The sequence below is a fragment of the Saccoglossus kowalevskii genome, chromosome 20 (genome assembly GCF_978046115.1).
Source record: "Saccoglossus kowalevskii chromosome 20, keSacKowa6.1, whole genome shotgun sequence".
NCBI classification, from domain to species: Eukaryota; Metazoa; Hemichordata; class Enteropneusta; family Harrimaniidae; genus Saccoglossus; species Saccoglossus kowalevskii.
This window is the reverse complement of record NC_140660.1, coordinates 28,769,397-28,792,542: the sequence shown is the minus strand read 5'-3', so window position 1 is coordinate 28,792,542 and position 23,146 is coordinate 28,769,397. Positions and strand designations below refer to the sequence as shown.

The following is a 23,146-nucleotide window of genomic DNA, read 5'->3' as shown; positions in this document are numbered from 1 at the left end:
CTGACGCCTATTGTTTCCTTTGTGTACTATGATAGTTGGCGATTGTTTGCCAAGCAAACAATGCGCTGTCCGTTTTCCTGTTATCTGTTTAATCCCTTAATGCGGATTTCTGCGCATGTGCAGAACCAGAAAAAACAAACATGGCGTCGGGCGTAACAGGAGTTCCTGTCGAAATTTCCGATATAGATTTTTCTGCGGAAGAATGGGCAGACTTGGCCGTAGTTGAGGATGAACTGGCTTTTTTTCATCAGTCATTTTGTATATGTGGTGGCGAAGCGACAGAAAGCATGATTGCATGTGACAACAACTGCACAGTGATATGGTTTCATTGCGAGTGTGCAGGGTTGACAGCAAAAACTATCCCAAATAGCCCATGGACTTGTCCAATGTGTACTGGTAAGTGTATATTATATTTGTTGTACTTGTTTTTACCGCGATTGTACAGCTCCTAAATTAACTACATAAAATTCACAATGGCCATCATGACGTTCAGTTTCAGTAACAATTGAGCCATTTATTAAGCTTTCTTATTCTCATTTATATATTTATATTTGTTGTACTTGTTTTTACCGCGATTATACAGCTCCTAAATTAACTACATAAAATTCACAATGGCCATCATGACGTTCAGTTTCAGTAACAATTGAGCCATTTATTAAGCTTTCTTATTCTCATACTATCGTCATTACAGAAAAACAAATTAATAGCACAAACAAGCCTGGAAATGTTGTGAAAGAAATGGACATTGATGGAAAGACAGGACAAAGAAGACATGTGAACAAAATAAAAGGTAAAATTTACTTTGCTTTACCATTGAAAATTATCCACTTCACTTACGAAACAAGTTAATTTTCCTAGTGTTGTTTGACATACTATTAGTCTTCCAACCCATGCCAAACTGATTGTAAATGTATCCATTGAGATAATCTTTATTTATTCAGAGCTGATTTTATGCCCAGATGAAGAAATTTTCTCGTATTAAAATAATAACTAGCTTGCTTTTGTTGTCTGTATTTGGGCCTCACATATATTGTTAGTAATGTTACATTAAAAATTTATTTATTCTCAACATTTCAGTTATTGTGGGTTGAGTTGTCCACAGGCAGCAATTGTTTTCATTTGTAAAAATTTCACCTTGTTCTTGTTTAACATATTGTTATCAACTGTCTATTTTTTATTGCAGTGGCTTGTACATCGTCGTATACTGTGACAGATGCCCTCTGTAATTCTACCCAGCTTATGAAAACTGCATTGAAAAACATTCAAAGCAATCCAAAATTAAAGTTGAACAAAAAACTTGCAGAAGAGATGAGTCCTGTGTTCAGCGCACTACTATCTTCACCAACCACTGAAGAACTATCCTGTTTTATTATTAAAAAAATATGGCCAGGTCTTTGTCCAAAGGGGATAACTCCACAGTCTCTGGAGCTTGTGTGTCAGTCATTCCATGTGCTCAGATTAAGTAATGAAATTGATAGTGCTTTTCATAATTTCTTACTCAATAATGAAATCATTGTCTGCAATAAGGCTGAAACCTTACTTGTACAGTTTATAGCAGTTGAGTTTGTCAAGCTTTTATTGCATGCAAAATGTAATGGTGTAGAATGTACAAGTTTAGAGAATGGCAATACAGATAGTCTGTCTAAAGATGAGGAGCAAGTTTTAAGGTATATTGCTGGTTTCATTCCACACAAATTGATACGCTTTTATGGCAGGTTTCAAAAAAACAAGTCAGCTGAAGCATGTTTGGCCTTTCTGCAAACTTGGAAATTGAACGATCATTCAGCTGACAACAGCATGTCATTTTTGAATTACACAAAGAAATGGATTGAATTAGTCAACAGAGGAGGGTTATTTCTTGTGAATGAAAATGTATATTTATTTCTTAGGAGAGTAGAGCATGTGACTAAATCTTTCCTCTCTTTAGAAAAAGCCAAGAGACTATAGAGATGAAAGTCTCAAATCTGTAATTTTAACTGCCCTGCAGAAATCAGCATCTGTGATTAGTGGATGGCATATTATTTCTCAGGCATTTGACAGCACGTTGGCAGACTCTTTATTTCTCAGAATTTTAGAATGTTATGTAGATATCAGATGTAGGTCATATGCTACAATATACATGTTTTTACGAAAGAAACGTGACCACAAAGTTTCAAAAAAGGGAGAAAAGAGTATGAGAAAAAAACTGCAAAAATAAGTTCTGTTTCAACATAAAATCACAAACCTATTGTACATATTTGTTTTTTCCACTTTTTAACATAATAAAATATCAAGAGATCATGTGATTTGTCAGTAAATTTTGTTTAATCAACAGAAACTACCTGGAATTTATTTAGTGGCATTTGCCTCGAGTGAGCAAAAAACAATCAAGCTCTTTATTTTAACAGATGAAAGTATAGACAATTTAATAAAAAGAACAGTGAATGCGCCTCATGGTTGGATTATCCAGTCCGGACCACCAGCACAGTAAGAGATGGCTGATTTCACACACCCCCTCCCCATAGGACGCCTTTAGCAACGTCCCTCACGTTTGTAGGCAGCCATCCCTAGGGTCAGACGAAGCCACGGCGATGATACTGACAGGACAATCCCAACAATACCGCATTGTTAATAACATTTGCCAAATTGTAATCTGGTCTTGATGTAATAATGTCACTCATCTATTTTAAATTGTTGCCCTAGCTCTAGGACGACGTTTCAAAGTGATGTCAACTGGCTCATCACCATCATCTCTGTTGCGGTTATAGCAGTTGCCACAAGAACTGGTCTGAACTGTACTGGCACCAGCAACATGTAAAGACAGTACATTTCTAGAAAACTCCTCTAATGTGGGATTGTCGTTTCGACCGATGCAGCCTCTTTGTTTAGAGAAGTATTCTTCCAAGGGATCTTGACTCAGTTTCTCACTTAGAACGTAGTTAACATCGTCAAGGGTTAAAAGCTCTTTTCCCAGTGCCACAAACGATTTAACTATGAATAGAAACAGAAATAAAAATATATATTATATATTTAAATATATATATTATTGAATGTGTTACTGTGTCATTATACTAGTGCACTCCCCTGGCTAGCATCCCATGTCCTCAAAAAAGTATTTAGGAGAGACGTTAATATGTTGAAACTGTTGCCTGGTTGAAAACAAAAATATTTGAAAAAAACCTATTCGGTGCAAATCTTATCCAGGAAAATGTTTGTTTAATTAAGTATTCCCACTAAAGGTCTACAGTATACAGATTTAGTTCGGCAAAATTCTCAGAAAATATTTACCCTTTGTTCCAATGAATGTGTTTCATAAATGAGCAAAGATGTATGCAATAGTTTAGTTATTAGTTATAAAACATTACTGTACATCTTTTGGTTCTTTCTGAATGGCGTTCTCTGATAACAAACAAAAACGTTTCAACCTACCTGTGATTCTATAACCTTCTAATGTCTCCCTGCTAAGACACATTTTTCTTTTTTCAGTCAAAGTCATATTTGGGGTGGCCAGACACTCAGCTTCCCAACCATCAAGAAATCCAAGAAAATCTTTAGTAAGCCACTGAAAAATAATAAATGATATTTTGTAAAAATGAAAATGGAGGTACAGATTAAATAAAATTATACAATATTTATGGATATCAAAAAGTGAAATTTGTAAATGAAAAGTGGAGTGTTGCCCATAACACACAACACAGTTGCAGCATTGGTAGTCTGCATTACAAGTTGACACATGTGTAGCAAAAGCAAATGTACACTCTCCTTAACTTTATAAAATTTCAAATAGTAAAGTATAATGGAATACCTCAAATCTCCAGTCATCAGCATTTCTATACGGTTCAAGAGTAGGTTTTCGGGATTTCACACCTTGACCTAATCTGGACACATTAAGACAGTCAAAGAACTGAGAGATGAATTTAGATGAATTTTTCTATGGATTTAGTATCATGCCTTCCTTTAGATTCAAATGCTTTTGACACACTACTGCTTAGCACCTGTGCACAATGGAATAAATACAAAGAATGAATCAACAATAGTATAATGGTACCTATGCTCCAAAAAGACAATTCATGCAATGCTATTCAACCATGGGAATAACCATCTCTTAGGGATGGACCATTAGATTTTTGAAGGGGTGGTCACAATTCGAAAAAAAAAAATTGATAAATAATCTTTAAAAAAATAATCACAACAATATAATTTGAGAGAGGTGACTGGAAAAAAAAACAAAGTTTTAGTTTATATATGCACTTTTTTCAACAAAATCAATTGATGTTCCACTTCGGGGATTTTGTAAAGAAAAAATAATGTAAACATATTCTGCGTAAAAAATTAATTAAATTAGGAATTTGGATAGTAAGAAAAAAAATTCTCCTTGGTCTGACCCCCCTCCCAAGATCTAATGGTCCATCCCTTAGATAGCAGAGAATGACAAAAAAAAAGGAACAAACAAAATTTTATTGTTATCACTGGTTCCTATTATCCATTCTTCCAGTTCAACCCATCAAAATTAAGGCTTAACAAAATACTGCAATTTCTTCTGATTGTAATAATTCACATGGTACAATACCTGGGCTGCTGTTTTAACTCGTATTCTTGAAGATGGTGTCAAATATAGGTGCTCTGATGTTATTTTCGGTAGTTTTCGTAGAATTGCCATTCCGCCATTTCCAACATCTTCCTCAACAAGTTTGATGAGCTGTGCCCAAGTTATAGACTGATGTTGATACTGTAAATAAAATAAAAGAGAAACAGAGTTTTAGGTTACCTTTTAGTGTAATTATATCATAGTCATTTCTTTGACTTAAAAATATTTTAGCTATGAGTGAGTGTTGTTGCGTCTATACAAATAGTTACAACATATAACAATAATGTAGATATATGTACTGGTATTATAATTTGCTGTACTTACATGTAATTTCCTAGTTTTGTTATGCCATCCAGAGTTCTCCCAGTTATTGCGAGTTGTCTTTATCAGGTGAGGCACATCACAAATAAAATATATTACTCTGGATTTATCATATGGATTAACAGTGCAGTAGGAGACGTCACCATTGTCAGAGTTACCCAGAAATCTATACAATTTTCTGTTCGGACTAGCACCATCAGAAACGAGTGCCCTGACCATAAATCCAGACAGTTCTAATATCTCTATACCGTCCATTATTGTCCAATAGAGCTGCTGACTAGAGAAGCCAGAACACGGGAACCATGCAAAAACCTCCCGGAGAGGAGAGAGTATGCCCCTGACCATCAGTGCCAGCACATGTGTTGCTAAGGGAGCATCTAAGCCATCCTTCTGTGAATCACTACTGTCATCTTCCTTCAATTTATCCACATAGGTTTGAATTTCTTCGTTTATTTGCCCCAAATTGCAGAAACCTACCAGTTTACCAGTAGACTTTTTGTATACAAGCCCACTTTTTATTTTAATTTCATCAAAGACCAAGGACACGTTTCTCTTACTCTCTGGCTCAGTGTCAAACTTGACATCTTCTTTGATTCGTTGAAGCAGGTCAACATTAATACCATCAGTTGTTGTAGTGAAGTGTGTATAGTCTCTTAATGTGCTCTCGCATGGTAGAATTAGTGTGTAGGTACTTTTAATGAAGCGATATGCCGATGGAGATTTTGAATGAAGAGCAATGCACCATTTTATAACTAAAGGGTGCTATCTTCTTTGTGTGTTCTGTTTAGTGGCTGCCTCTCTTTGCTGTTGCCAGAATAACATTTGAGGACTGTCTGGTGGAAAACTTGACAATATCTCATCATTTTTTTCATCCATTACTGATGACAAAGATGTAGATAAACAGTCATCCAGTACCTCTCCATCTTCATCAATTACACTACGTAAACGGTCTTTCAAGGAGCTGAGTTTACGTTTTAACTGCGATTTCTCCCTCTGAATATTTTTTGTTTCATTTTCCAAGTCCTTTCTGCTTAATCTGTCATTTCTAGTCTTCTTTTGGTCTTTTTTATCACTTGATGTCTTGTCCTTCTTTTTAGATACCAAAGCAAACAAACAGTCTCGATAATTTGAACAAACCGCACATCTTGAAGCACAGTTTGGTGTAATAATTAGTTCACATTTTAGGTTTTGAATTGTTTTGAATGACAACAAATCCTGTTCATAGGCTTCAATTTCATCTTTTCTGTTAAAAAACAGAGCTAACTGGTGTTCTGACCTGGATCTACATAGCTGGTCAAATCCATTATTTCCAATGCACATAGTTGATACCTCTATTAATTTAAAAAGAGCACAGCATGAACTGACATCAAGACATTTTGGAACATTGGAGAACACTGGTGATGTCTTAGCTGGCTTTCCATACGCATCCACAGACCAGGAACCTGAGTCTTCTATTTCTATCCGCATGCACACAAGTTTGTTCTGAGAACACATCTTCCAACAGCAAATATTTTTATCATCATTTGTTGAGTGAAGATACCCATATTTCACTGCCTCAGTTTTGACACAGGAAAGTAGAGTAGTTGTTGCAACGATGGAAGTTTCTTCCCCAAGACTGTTGCAAAATGTGCAGTCTTCATTGTGTTCCATAAAAAAAGGAGGATGAATGTTTAAAGCTTTGCCAGTCTGGTTGCTTCGACATGTTTTTTCTTTCCATGTGTTTAATTTCATGACACCAGCTTTACAGATAAATGGTGGGAAGGTGTTGGTATCTTCACTGAGGACATCAATATTAAGTTACTCTTACAGAATGGCACTCTTTCTTTATTGCCAGTCAGTCTTTTGGAATAGCTTTCTCACTTTTGCACAATCTACAAAATGACATAAGTTATTGTCTGTGATAATCCATTTTCTGAAAATATAAAAAAATAAACTATTTTAATAATTAGTTTTTTGAATAAGGCCAGCTAACTTTTGAAATGACTATTTCTGTTTACTGAAATATACTAAGTATAATAATAATCTTCCTTCCCTTTATGGTCTATTTCCTGTCTATTGGTTAACATAAATTGATAACATTTAATACCACTATTGGAGGCGCAGTTCCAGGAAAACAAAAAGTCAACCAGGGATGTGATGGATGAATCATCATCAAAAAATGTACTGGACTAAATACGGACGAACAATTAAAGAAATCAAGGGACAAAGAAGAATGCAAAATTGTGCCAAAAATGACTGCATTAGTGTTGCCAATGGCCTAGAAGATTGATGGATTTATGATGAATATTAAAATTCAATATTTTGTACAAACATACAATATAAATAGTACCTTGAAAACTAGTATTTACAATCAAAATGACAACAATATGTAAAAAGTAGAAATTAATTGTTTTGCAACTAAAATGGACATGGGAGAACATTTATAAATATGGTGGTAAACATAGATGAAAGATCAATCATTTGTGTGGCAGTTCCTATTTTCAAATTCAGGCAACTTCTATGACCTCTTGTAAAAACTGTTTTTTTTGTGTATAATAACATTTATTGACACGACACTGACTTAAGAAATTACTGCAAGTCACTTAAAACTATAACTATAAAAGTTAAAGACAAATAAACTGCAGGAAAAACAATTGGTTACAACACCCCCCCCCCCCCCTAATTCTGAACTTGAAGTCGGGGCTTGAAGAGAGTGGTTTAAAACATGAACGTTGAATCAATGAATGTAAACAAAAATGTTCATGCGCAATTTTCTGAAAGACCACTGTTGGCAAATAAAAAAAAACGGACAAACCAAGAACATTAAAATTATAAATAGCATTGGGCCTAATCGTAAAACATGGCGACGCTATGAAGATCTGGGCGGAACACACAAACTCACGCACGACAATAAAAATATACGAATACTCAAGCCCGATAAAAGGGGACAGATACAATCAAGCTGGAAGAAATGTTTTGAAAACACAGGCACTGAATGAAATGTGAACCTAACAACGATAAATACACACAAAAAGTGAGAAATACATTAATATTAAAGGACTGTACTTACATTACTCTTCTATATTCAACAATAATGCACTGTTTAGCATCCTACTATCGCACCAATAGTCGTGATTTTTGAAAACCGCTCGCCGTCGCTCACCAGATTTGAGAGTGGTTTTCAAAAGCCGAGAATGCAAAGATTCTATAAAAAGTTAAATGTTTTTGCGGAATTCTGTGGATCATATAAAAAACGTGTTTCAAAGGCTGACTCGTCAGAGAGAATAAAATATAGTTGATCTTCAACTACAAGCGGGATTAAACGTCCAAGTGTCTAGTTTCCGGTTTGTAGTGTGAATGATGACCTCTTGTTTTCAACGAAGGTCACAGCACATGAGTAACAACCTCATTTATGGTCTGCGCAACTGATTTAATATTTCATCGAAAAATTGTTTCTGTGTAATCTGAATATTACCATCAGTACATTAGTTTAAACAATCACCAACTATCATTGAGTTCAATGACCAGGAGCACAAAGGGATAAGGAGCTTAACTTAGCAATAAACAATTGAATTTAATAGACTTATTTTGCGTCAGTGCTCCTTCTTTTTTTACATCCATGGCAATACTAACTAGCGTTGGTATCAGTGAGTTGATGTGTACTGCCCTCTGTAGGTGACATACTGTCAATCATTACACAGTAATAAATACACTTGGCAATACTAACTAGTGTTGGTATCAGTGAGTTGATGTGTACTGCCCTCTGTAGTGGGTGACATACTGTCAATCATTACACAGTAATAAATACACTTGGCAATACTAACTAGTGTTGGTATCAGTTAGTTGATGTGCACTGCCCTCTGTAGGTGACATACTGTCAATCATTACACGGTAATAAATACACTTGGCAATACTAACTAGCGTCGGTGTCAGTTAGTTGATGTGTACTGCCCTCTGTAGGTGACATACTGTCAATCATTACACAGTAATAAATACACTTGGCAATACTAACTAGTGTTGGTATCAGTGAGTTGATGTGTACTGCCCTCTGTAGGTGACATACTGTCAATCATTACACAGTAATAAATACACTTGGCAATACTAACTAGCGTCGGTGTCAGTTGATGTGTACTGCCCTCTGTAGGTGACATACTGTCAATCATTACACAGTAATAAATACACTTGGCAATACTAACTAGTGTTGGTATCAGTGAGTTGATGTGTACTGCCCTCTGTAGGTGACATACTGTCAATCATTACACAGTAATAAATACATTAGGCAATACTAACTAGTGTTGGTATCAGTGAGTTGATGTGTACTGCCCTCTATAGGTGATATACTGTCAATCATTACACAGTAATAAATACATTTGGCAATACTAACTAGTGTTGGTATCATTGAGTTGATGTGTACTGCTCTCTGTAGGTGACATACTGTCAATCATTACACAGTAATAAATACACTAGGCAATACTAACTAGCATCGGTGTCAGTTAGTTGATGTGTACTGCCCTCTGTAGGTGACATACTGTCAATCATTACACAGTAATAAATACACTTGGCAATACTAACTAGTGTTGGTACCAGTGAGTTGATGTGTACTGCCCTCTGTAGGTGACATACTGTCAATCATTACACAGTAATAAATACACTTGGCAATACTAACTAGTGTTGGTACCAGTGAGTTGATGTGTACTGCCCTCTGTAGGTGACATACTGTCAATCATTACACAGTAATAAATACACTTGGCAATACTAACTAGCGTCGGTACCAGTTAGTTGATGTGTACAACTAATGTATCACAAACATCATGGTGAGTCCGTGTTTTTTACCAAAGCAAAGTCAAATTTTACGTGTATTTCATACCAAAACAAAAATTAACATTTTTGCAAGGCATCATGACCGAGTAAGAAGCACTATTGGTATAACCAGTGTAATACATTGCAAAGTAAGTTATGTCACGTTGTATTTTTGATGATTATTTGCAAGTATTATCCAGTGTTCATTTATGTAAATTTTTTGAAGTTTCTTTTTGTAATAAAATAAAAAAAAAAATGATCAAAACTGTACTCACCTTTTTTTTGTGACAATCCATATAGCTTGCACCTTTCCACTTCACACTGAGACCATTGCTGTTTGAAGTCACTGTTGTGATGAATCACGTCTTTCACATCAGTTAAGTATATATCTGATTTCTAATAATTATAAAAAAATTATTTAAAATAGATTAAAATGAGAATGTAAAATAACTTGCCTTCTTTGTTCTCACGAATGCAACTTTTAAATTCACCATTATCTTGTAGATACTTCTAATTTATTATCAGTTGTGGTTTCATCGACTAGGACAAAGATAAAATTGGAGCCAATAATTCATTTCAGAGTGTCTTCACAAATAAATTCACTAATACTTAGGTCTATCTTTCTGAATAATTCCCAATAATTTCACAAAATCCAGTAAATGGGCCGTAATGGGTACAGTACTACCGCTGTTGACATTTTTTTAATGTAAACCGGTATTACCGACATTACCATGCAATGTGTTTTTGTTTTATTCATAAAAATTTGTACATTGTAAATACAACATCACTTACTGAAAAAATGCCTGAGTTTCTACAGATATGACATGTTTAAATGATGCAGAAATCCCTCTGTTCAATTTGCTGACAACTGGCCTGATTTTAAGTTGAATCGCCAAACTGTTTGTGCGCACGTGTTATTTTATCTTGTCCTAGCTTGCGTTTAAATTTCAAATGACAAAACATACCTGAAAAAAAATAAGTAGAGAATTTGATAAATAACAATAAACACATTATGTATTACAAGCTGTGCAAACCACATGTAATGCCTAAAAACATTCACAAAAGGTTTCAGAGTTTCTGTTTATAACTTATATCATGGAACTATAAACCCCAGGAAGAACAACCACTTCGTTTCCTTTGAACTATGATAGTTGCCGCGATGTCGAATGTTTATTTTGACTGTTTATTTTGTCGCATTAAAAAATAAGCCGATTTACGCAAATGAACGTTTATCTCCGACTATCGGTCATTTTCGGAGTCAATCGGACGACTCCGGGAGATCACGTGATCGAGTTGTTCCGGTTATAGCATAAAAAAACAATGGCGCCAAGACAAAAACACTGATAAATGATCGACATTCAACGGGAAAAAAAAACACATTGCCACTTCTGGCGATCGAAGGGAAACACGGAATTAGTCGGGATATCTCAACAACAAACAGCTCACCAAAGCCCATGTTTCGCAAACTTTCGCAACCTTATTTTTTCGAGGGTTGAAAAAAACAAGAAGTAATCTAAAAACGACATTAAAAATTATGAAAACTCGCTAAAACTCCGACCCGTTGCATGATTTCCAGTACACTGAAGGTCACCCTGCAGACCGACTTGTTTGCGCATGCGTAGTGAACGAAATATTTTACTGCGCAGATATGAAATTTTTTTTTCAAGTTTTCCGTTTCCAGCAAAGCGGTTGATACGGGCGTATCGGCGGCAACTAACATGGAGTATGACTAATGTCGTGGAAACAAAAGCGAAAGCACTGTAAGATAAACTAAGACAAAGGTTTTTTTAATCCTCTTAGTTTCGTTGTTCTTCCTGGGGTTTATAGTTCCATGCTTATATATATATATATAAGGGTCGAGAATAATAACAAATTTAACAATATTACTTACCAATTCTATTTTCGTACTCATGCTACTTCAATTTTTTAGTTCAGGATGTGTATGATTCATGGAAATGTCCAGTATGTTGTGTTGACTTGGCCTTCTTAGTGGTAACCTGTGTTGTACCGTTGAAGATGTGGCTTCTTCTGCAATTCTTCAGTGTGGTACTCATTTTGGAGATGTTCCAGGTACACATTGCCAGAAATGGACAATAGAATCTGGTCAAGTAGGGATTTCCTGTCTATCGCATTGCAGTGACTATAATTACATGCAAAATTATTCAAGACAGCAGATGATGTCATAGACTTTAAAGGTCTATTGTTTAGCCTAATTGAGAGTCTATTGTTATGTTAAGTAGTTCACAGCTTGGGGTTGGAAACAATAGTAAGTGAGCTAATCTTTTGTTTCTATTGTTCTGTGGCCACTTGTATTTTTTAGCTGATCATATGAAGCCATGTAATAAATGGTTGTGGTTACCAAAGAACGAGATACCCTTAGGTACACTCTTATGATGGCATTGAAGACAGTCACCTGCTATATTACTTAATACAAAAATATATGAACAGACTAATCTTGTAAATATCATTGTGGTCGTCAATGGCGATTGGTATGCAAATTACGTTTGTCTGACGCATTACAAAATAAAAGTCGAGACTGTCGTGGAACAATACACAACTCACGGACAGACAGTGTGCTGAAACCCCTCTTTTATAAAGAGGAAAAACAGCCCATACAATATATTGATCTTGCGGTCTGACCTTCAGCATCAAAAGCAGTATGGCGATAGTGGTTCGCGTTCGAAAAGTGGGGTGATTTAACATGGAATAACGGACATAAAATCAATCTTGATTCAGGTTACTTCCTGTTGTTAATTGGATTAAAACAGTTATATTTGCTAACAACTGGATCGTACATCTGTGTAAAAAAATGCATGAATTTCAACTCTAATTTGGGCAGCGAATACTGCGTCTACAACTGCGTCAGCTGCGTCGCCGTGTTCATTGAACCAGAGAGTATCCAGAACGAAGCAAACAAACTTGAACAGTCACCTGCGTTACTGCATTTTCTTATTTGTAGAAATAGAGTCTGGCACACAAATACACATCGTCCATTAGTAATACACTGGGCCAGTGTAGAATTTGTCATCATGTTTTACGGCAAGTTGGGCATTTAATGATGGAGTTTTAATGGAAACATCTATAACATATCGAAAGCTTAGAACGTCAACTGCCCAATACGAAGCACACAAAAGTGAAAAAATGAAAAATATAAACTCAAAATTAAATTTGGTTTTAATATATATTTATGCAATGCATTCTCTATGGCACATTCTGTGATGTTTATTTGACTGGGGAACACTGGCCAGGGCGGAAGTCGGCCATCTTGCTTGTCCACTCATTTCTGGTGATGGTAGTAGACTGTTGCCACTTCAGAGTTTGGTTGTGGTGGGGGGGGGGGGTTAAATCAGTTTTAAAATGTCGCTTCCTTTTTCATGTTAAAATATTAGTAAAGCTACACTGATTTTATCAATTTGATATTCACACCCATGATTGTCGGCAATATCTCAAAAACTTTTTAACAAAAACGTTGATAGCTATTATACAAAAATGAGGTATGAAGTGACAGGTTGACTATATGATTGCTCATAGCTGGTTGTTCACAGTCACACCCATGATTGTCGACAATATCTCAAAAACTTTTTAACAAAAACGTTGATAGCTATTATACAAAAATGAGGTATGAAGTGACAGGTTGACTATATGATTGCTCATAGCTGGTTGTTCACAGTCACACCCATGATTGTCGGCAATATCTCAAAAACTTTTTAACAAAAACGTTGATAGCTATTATACAAAAATGAGGTATGAAGTGACAGGTTGACTATATGATTGCTCATAGCTGGTTGTTCACAGTCACACCCATGATTGTCGGCAATATCTCAAAAACTTTTTAACAAAAACGTTGATAGCTATTATACAAAAATGAGGTATGAAGTGACAGGTTGACTATATGATTGCTCATAGCTGGTTGTTCACAGTCACACCCATGATTGTCGGCAATATCTCAAAAACTTTTTAACAAAAACGTTGATAGCTATTATACAAAAATGAGGTATGAAGTGACAGGTTGACTATATGATTGCTCATAGCTGGTTGTTCACAGTCACACCCATGATTGTCGGCAATATCTCAAAAACTTTTTAACAAAAACGTTGATAGCTATTATACAAAAATGAGGTATGAAGTGACAGGTTGACTATATGATTGCTCATAGCTGGTTGTTCACAGTCACACCCATGATTGTCGGCAATATCTCAAAAACTTTTTAACAAAAACGTTGATAGCTATTATACAAAAATGAGGTATGAAGTGACAGGTTGACTATATGATTGCTCATAGCTGGTTGTTCACAGTCACACCCATGATTGTCGGCAATATCTCAAAAACTTTTTAACAAAAACGTTGATAGCTATTATACAAAAATGAGGTATGAAGTGACAGGTTGACTATATGATTGCTCATAGCTGGTTGTTCACAGTCACACCCATGATTGTCGGCAATATCTCAAAAACTTTTTAACAAAAACGTTGATAGCTATTATACAAAAATGAGGTATGAAGTGACAGGTTGACTATATGATTGCTCATAGCTGGTTGTTCACAGTCACACCCATGATTGTCGGCAATATCTCAAAAACTTTTTAACAAAAACGTTGATAGCTATTATACAAAAATGAGGTATGAAGTGACAGGTTGACTATATGATTGCTCATAGCTGGTTGTTCACAGTCACACCCATGATTGTCGGCAATATCTCAAAAACTTTTTAACAAAAACGTTGATAGCTATTATACAAAAATGAGGTATGAAGTGACAGGTTGACTATATGATTGCTCATAGCTGGTTGTTCACAGTCACACCCATGATTGTCGGCAATATCTCAAAAACTTTTTAACAAAAACGTTGATAGCTATTATACAAAAATGAGGTATGAAGTGACAGGTTGACTATATGATTGCTCATAGCTGGTTGTTCACAGTCACACCCATGATTGTCGGCAATATCTCAAAAACTTTTTAACAAAAACGTTGATAGCTATTATACAAAAATGAGGTATGAAGTGACAGGTTGACTATATGATTGCTCATAGCTGGTTGTTCACAGTCACACCCATGATTGTCGGCAATATCTCAAAAACTTTTTAACAAAAACGTTGATAGCTATTATACAAAAATGAGGTATGAAGTGACAGGTTGACTATATGATTGCTCATAGCTGGTTGTTCACAGTCACACCCATGATTGTCGGCAATATCTCAAAAACTTTTTAACAAAAACGTTGATAGCTATTATACAAAAATGAGGTATGAAGTGACAGGTTGACTATATGATTGCTCATAGCTGGTTGTTCACAGTCACACCCATGATTGTCGGCAATATCTCAAAAACTTTTTAACAAAAACGTTGATAGCTATTATACAAAAATGAGGTATGAAGTGACAGGTTGACTATATGATTGCTCATAGCTGGTTGTTCACAGTCACACCCATGATTGTCGGCAATATCTCAAAAACTTTTTAACAAAAACGTTGATAGCTATTATACAAAAATGAGGTATGAAGTGACAGGTTGACTATATGATTGCTCATAGCTGGTTGTTCACAGTCACACCCATGATTGTCGGCAATATCTCAAAAACTTTTTAACAAAAACGTTGATAGCTATTATACAAAAATGAGGTATGAAGTGACAGGTTGACTATATGATTGCTCATAGCTGGTTGTTCACAGTCACACCCATGATTGTCGGCAATATCTCAAAAACTTTTTAACAAAAACGTTGATAGCTATTATACAAAAATGAGGTATGAAGTGACAGGTTGACTATATGATTGCTCATAGCTGGTTGTTCACAGTCACACCCATGATTGTCGGCAATATCTCAAAAACTTTTTAACAAAAACGTTGATAGCTATTATACAAAAATGAGGTATGAAGTGACAGGTTGACTAATGATTGCTCATAGCTGGTTGTTCACAGTCACACCCATGATTGTCGGCAATATCTCAAAAACTTTTTAACAAAAACGTTGATAGCTATTATACAAAAATGAGGTATGAAGTGACAGGTTGACTATATGATTGCTCATAGCTGGTTGTTCACAGTCACACCCATGATTGTCGGCAATATCTCAAAAACTTTTTAACAAAAACGTTGATAGCTATTATACAAAAATGAGGTATGAAGTGACAGGTTGACTATATGATTGCTCATAGCTGGTTGTTCACAGTCACACCCATGATTGTCGGCAATATCTCAAAAACTTTTTAACAAAAACGTTGATAGCTATTATACAAAAAATGAGGTATGAAGTGACAGGTTGACTATATGATTGCTCATAGCTGGTTGTTCACAGTCACACCCATGATTGTCGGCAATATCTCAAAAACTTTTTAACAAAAACGTTGATAGCTATTATACAAAAATGAGGTATGAAGTGACAGGTTGACTATATGATTGCTCATAGCTGGTTGTTCACAGTCACACCCATGATTGTCGGCAATATCTCAAAAACTTTTTAACAAAAACGTTGATAGCTATTATACAAAAATGAGGTATGAAGTGACAGGTTGACTATATGATTGCTCATAGCTGGTTGTTCACAGTCACACCCATGATTGTCGGCAATATCTCAAAAACTTTTTAACAAAAACGTTGATAGCTATTATACAAAAATGAGGTATGAAGTGACAGGTTGACTATATGATTGCTCATAGCTGGTTGTTCACAGTCACACCCATGATTGTCGGCAATATCTCAAAAACTTTTTAACAAAAACGTTGATAGCTATTATACAAAAATGAGGTATGAAGTGACAGGTTGACTATATGATTGCTCATAGCTGGTTGTTCACAGTCACACCCATGATTGTCGGCAATATCTCAAAAACTTTTTAACAAAAACGTTGATAGCTATTATACAAAAATGAGGTATGAAGTGACAGGTTGACTATATGATTGCTCATAGCTGGTTGTTCACAGTCACACCCATGATTGTCGGCAATATCTCAAAAACTTTTTAACAAAAACGTTGATAGCTATTATACAAAAATGAGGTATGAAGTGACAGGTTGACTATATGATTGCTCATAGCTGGTTGTTCACAGTCACACCCATGATTGTCGGCAATATCTCAAAAACTTTTTAACAAAAACGTTGATAGCTATTATACAAAAATGAGGTATGAAGTGACAGGTTGACTATATGATTGCTCATAGCTGGTTGTTCACAGTCACACCCATGATTGTCGGCAATATCTCAAAAACTTTTTAACAAAAACGTTGATAGCTATTATACAAAAATGAGGTATGAAGTGACAGGTTGACTATATGATTGCTCATAGCTGGTTGTTCACAGTCACACCCATGATTGTCGGCAATATCTCAAAAACTTTTTAACAAAAACGTTGATAGCTATTATACAAAAATGAGGTATGAAGTGACAGGTTGACTATATGATTGCTCATAGCTGGTTGTTCACAGTCACACCCATGATTGTCGGCAATATCTCAAAAACTTTTTAACAAAAACGTTGATAGCTATTATACAAAAATGAGGTATGAAGTGACAGGTTGACTATATGATTGCTCATAGCTGGTTGTTCACAGTCACACCCATGATTGTCGGCAATATCTCAAAAACTTTTTAACAAAAACGTTGATAGCTATTATACAAAAATGAGGTATGAAGTGACAGGTTGACTATATGATTGCTCATAGCTGGTTGTTCACAGTCACACCCATGATTGTCGGCAATATCTCAAAAACTTTTTAACAAAAACGTTGATAGCTATTATACAAAAATGAGGTATGAAGTGACAGGTTGACTATATGATTGCTCATAGCTGGTTGTTCACAGTCACACCCATGATTGTCGGCAATATCTCAAAAACTTTTTAACAAAAACGTTGATAGCTATTATACAAAAATGAGGTATGAAGTGACAGGTTGACTATATGATTGCTCATAGCTGGTTGTTCACAGTCACACCCATGATTGTCGGCAATATCTCAAAAACTTTTTAACAAAAACGTTGATAGCTATTATACAAAAATGAGGTATGAAGTGACAGGTTGACTATATGATTGCTCATAGCTGGTTGTTCACAGTCACACCCATGATTGTCGGCAATATCTCAAAAACTTTTTAACAAAAACGTTGATAGCTATTATACAAAAATGAGGTATGAAGTGACAGGTTGACTATATGATTGCTCATAGCTGGTTGTTCACAGTCACACCCATGATTGTCGGCAATATCTCAAAAACTTTTTAACAAAAACGTTGATAGCTATTATACAAAAATGAGGTATGAAGTGACAGGTTGACTATATGATTGCTCATAGCTGGTTGTTCACAGTCACACCCATGATTGTCGGCAATATCTCAAAAACTTTTTAACAAAAACGTTGATAGCTATTATACAAAAATGAGGTATGAAGTGACAGGTTGACTATATGATTGCTCATAGCTGGTTGTTCACAGTCACACCCATGATTGTCGGCAATATCTCAAAAACTTTTTAACAAAAACGTTGATAGCTATTATACAAAAATGAGGTATGAAGTGACAGGTTGACTATATGATTGCTCATAGCTGGTTGTTCACAGTCACACCCATGATTGTCGGCAATATCTCAAAAACTTTTTAACAAAAACGTTGATAGCTATTATACAAAAATGAGGTATGAAGTGACAGGTTGACTATATGATTGCTCATAGCTGGTTGTTCACAGTCACACCCATGATTGTCGGCAATATCTCAAAAACTTTTTAACAAAAACGTTGATAGCTATTATACAAAAATGAGGTATGAAGTGACAGGTTGACTATATGATTGCTCATAGCTGGTTGTTCACAGTCACACCCATGATTGTCGGCAATATCTCAAAAACTTTTTAACAAAAACGTTGATAGCTATTATACAAAAATGAGGTATGAAGTGACAGGTTGACTATATGATTGCTCATAGCTGGTTGTTCACAGTCACACCCATGATTGTCGGCAATATCTCAAAAACTTTTTAACAAAAACGTTGATAGCTATTATACAAAAATGAGGTATGAAGTGACAGGTTGACTATATGATTGCTCATAGCTGGTTGTTCACAGTCACACCCATGATTGTCGGCAATATCTCAAAAACTTTTTAACAAAAACGTTGATAGCTATTATACAAAAATGAGGTATGAAGTGACAGGTTGACTATATGATTGCTCATAGCTGGTTGTTCACAGTCACACCCATGATTGTCGGCAATATCTCAAAAACTTTTTAACAAAAACGTTGATAGCTATTATACAAAAATGAGGTATGAAGTGACAGGTTGACTATATGATTGCTCATAGCTGGTTGTTCACAGTCACACCCATGATTGTCGGCAATATCTCAAAAACTTTTTAACAAAAACGTTGATAGCTATTATACAAAAATGAGGTATGAAGTGACAGGTTGACTATATGATTGCTCATAGCTGGTTGTTCACAGTCACACCCATGATTGTCGGCAATATCTCAAAAACTTTTTAACAAAAACGTTGATAGCTATTATACAAAAATGAGGTATGAAGTGACAGGTTGACTATATGATTGCTCATAGCTGGTTGTTCACAGTCACACCCATGATTGTCGGCAATATCTCAAAAACTTTTTAACAAAAACGTTGATAGCTATTATACAAAAATGAGGTATGAAGTGACAGGTTGACTATATGATTGCTCATAGCTGGTTGTTCACAGTCACACCCATGATTGTCGGCAATATCTCAAAAACTTTTTAACAAAAACGTTGATAGCTATTATACAAAAATGAGGTATGAAGTGACAGGTTGACTATATGATTGCTCATAGCTGGTTGTTCACAGTCACACCCATGATTGTCGGCAATATCTCAAAAACTTTTTAACAAAAACGTTGATAGCTATTATACAAAAATGAGGTATGAAGTGACAGGTTGACTATATGATTGCTCATAGCTGGTTGTTCACAGTCACACCCATGATTGTCGGCAATATCTCAAAAACTTTTTAACAAAAACGTTGATAGCTATTATACAAAAATGAGGTATGAAGTGACAGGTTGACTATATGATTGCTCATAGCTGGTTGTTCACAGTCACACCCATGATTGTCGGCAATATCTCAAAAACTTTTTAACAAAAACGTTGATAGCTATTATACAAAAATGAGGTATGAAGTGACAGGTTGACTATATGATTGCTCATAGCTGGTTGTTCACAGTCACACCCATGATTGTCGGCAATATCTCAAAAACTTTTTAACAAAAACGTTGATAGCTATTATACAAAAATGAGGTATGAAGTGACAGGTTGACTATATGATTGCTCATAGCTGGTTGTTCACAGTCACACCCATGATTGTCGGCAATATCTCAAAAACTTTTTAACAAAAACGTTGATAGCTATTATACAAAAATGAGGTATGAAGTGACAGGTTGACTATATGATTGCTCATAGCTGGTTGTTCACAGTCACACCCATGATTGTCGGCAATATCTCAAAAACTTTTTAACAAAAACGTTGATAGCTATTATACAAAAATGAGGTATGAAGTGACAGGTTGACTATATGATTGCTCATAGCTGGTTGTTCACAGTCACACCCATGATTGTCGGCAATATCTCAAAAACTTTTTAACAAAAACGTTGATAGCTATTATACAAAAATGAGGTATGAAGTGACAGGTTGACTATATGATTGCTCATAGCTGGTTGTTCACAGTCACACCCATGATTGTCGGCAATATCTCAAAAACTTTTTAACAAAAACGTTGATAGCTATTATACAAAAATGAGGTATGAAGTGACAGGTTGACTATATGATTGCTCATAGCTGGTTGTTCACAGTCACACCCATGATTGTCGGCAATATCTCAAAAACTTTTTAACAAAAACGTTGATAGCTATTATACAAAAATGAGGTATGAAGTGACAGGTTGACTATATGATTGCTCATAGCTGGTTGTTCACAGTCACACCCATGATTGTCGGCAATATCTCAAAAACTTTTTAACAAAAACGTTGATAGCTATTATACAAAAATGAGGTATGAAGTGACAGGTTGACTATATGATTGCTCATAGCTGGTTGTTCACAGTCACACCCATGATTGTCGGCAATATCTCAAAAACTTTTTAACAAAAACGTTGATAGCTATTATACAAAAATGAGGTATGAAGTGACAGGTTGACTATATGATTGCTCATAGCTGGTTGTTCACAGTCACACCCATGATTGTCGGCAATATCTCAAAAACTTTTTAACAAAAACGTTGATAGCTATTATACAAAAATGAGGTATGAAGTGACAGGTTGACTATATGATTGCTCATAGCTGGTTGTTCACAGTCACACCCATGATTGTCGGCAATATCTCAAAAACTTTTTAACAAAAACGTTGATAGCTATTATACAAAAATGAGGTATGAAGTGACAGGTTGACTATATGATTGCTCATAGCTGGTTGTTCACAGTCACACCCATGATTGTCGGCAATATCTCAAAAACTTTTTAACAAAAACGTTGATAGCTATTATACAAAAATGAGGTATGAAGTGACAGGTTGACTATATGATTGCTCATAGCTGGTTGTTCACAGTCACACCCATGATTGTCGGCAATATCTCAAAAACTTTTTAACAAAAACGTTGATAGCTATTATACAAAAATGAGGTATGAAGTGACAGGTTGACTATATGATTGCTCATAGCTGGTTGTTCACAGTCACACCCATGATTGTCGGCAATATCTCAAAAACTTTTTAACAAAAACGTTGATAGCTATTATACAAAAATGAGGTATGAAGTGACAGGTTGACTATATGATTGCTCATAGCTGGTTGTTCACAGTCACACCCATGATTGTCGGCAATATCTCAAAAACTTTTTAACAAAAACGTTGATAGCTATTATACAAAAATGAGGTATGAAGTGACAGGTTGACTATATGATTGCTCATAGCTGGTTGTTCACAGTCACACCCATGATTGTCGGCAATATCTCAAAAACTTTTTAACAAAAACGTTGATAGCTATTATACAAAAATGAGGTATGAAGTGACAGGTTGACTATATGATTGCTCATAGCTGGTTGTTCACAGTCACACCCATGATTGTCGGCAATATCTCAAAAACTTTTTAACAAAAACGTTGATAGCTATTATACAAAAATGAGGTATGAAGTGACAGGTTGACTATATGATTGCTCATAGCTGGTTGTTCACAGTCACACCCATGATTGTCGGCAATATCTCAAAAACTTTTTAACAAAAACGTTGATAGCTATTATACAAAAATGAGGTATGAAGTGACAGGTTGACTATATGATTGCTCATAGCTGGTTGTTCACAGTCACACCCATGATTGTCGGCAATATCTCAAAAACTTTTTAACAAAAACGTTGATAGCTATTATACAAAAATGAGGTATGAAGTGACAGGTTGACTATATGATTGCTCATAGCTGGTTGTTCACAGTCACACCCATGATTGTCGGCAATATCTCAAAAACTTTTTAACAAAAACGTTGATAGCTATTATACAAAAATGAGGTATGAAGTGACAGGTTGACTATATGATTGCTCATAGCTGGTTGTTCACAGTCACACCCATGATTGTCGGCAATATCTCAAAAACTTTTTAACAAAAACGTTGATAGCTATTATACAAAAATGAGGTATGAAGTGACAGGTTGACTATATGATTGCTCATAGCTGGTTGTTCACAGTCACACCCATGATTGTCGGCAATATCTCAAAAACTTTTTAACAAAAACGTTGATAGCTATTATACAAAAATGAGGTATGAAGTGACAGGTTGACTATATGATTGCTCATAGCTGGTTGTTCACAGTCACACCCATGATTGTCGGCAATATCTCAAAAACTTTTTAACAAAAACGTTGATAGCTATTATACAAAAATGAGGTATGAAGTGACAGGTTGACTATATGATTGCTCATAGCTGGTTGTTCACAGTCACACCCATGATTGTCGGCAATATCTCAAAAACTTTTTAACAAAAACGTTGATAGCTATTATACAAAAATGAGGTATGAAGTGACAGGTTGACTATATGATTGCTCATAGCTGGTTGTTCACAGTCACACCCATGATTGTCGGCAATATCTCAAAAACTTTTTAACAAAAACGTTGATAGCTATTATACAAAAATGAGGTATGAAGTGACAGGTTGACTATATGATTGCTCATAGCTGGTTGTTCACAGTCACACCCATGATTGTCGGCAATATCTCAAAAACTTTTTAACAAAAACGTTGATAGCTATTATACAAAAATGAGGTATGAAGTGACAGGTTGACTATATGATTGCTCATAGCTGGTTGTTCACAGTCACACCCATGATTGTCGGCAATATCTCAAAAACTTTTTAACAAAAACGTTGATAGCTATTATACAAAAATGAGGTATGAAGTGACAGGTTGACTATATGATTGCTCATAGCTGGTTGTTCACAGTCACACCCATGATTGTCGGCAATATCTCAAAAACTTTTTAACAAAAACGTTGATAGCTA

General features: G+C 35.4%; 1 protein-coding gene and 2 pseudogenes across 2 annotated transcripts; 1 reads left to right on the top strand and 2 right to left on the bottom strand.

Moving 5' to 3' along the window:
* Positions 1-127: 127 nt before the first annotated feature.
* LOC144359653 (uncharacterized) lies at positions 128-2,280 on the top strand (annotated as a pseudogene).
* A 5-nt stretch (positions 2,281-2,285) lies between these two features.
* Positions 2,286-3,886, bottom strand: LOC144361535 (uncharacterized; the record flags this gene model as incomplete). The annotated part of the gene is made up of 3 exons (XM_085494479.1): positions 2,286-2,970; positions 3,409-3,541; positions 3,785-3,886. Coding segments are annotated over 3 exons (540 nt in total), but the record flags the coding sequence as incomplete, so codon positions are not given.
* A 10-nt stretch (positions 3,887-3,896) lies between these two features.
* Positions 3,897-6,395, bottom strand: LOC144362772 (uncharacterized; annotated as a pseudogene). Its single transcript, XR_014927884.1, has 3 exons — positions 4,892-6,395; positions 4,550-4,708; positions 3,897-3,974 (listed from the first exon to the last, which is right to left on the bottom strand). The product of XR_014927884.1 is annotated as an uncharacterized LOC144362772 (transcript).
* Positions 6,396-23,146: the final 16,751 nt, after the last annotated feature.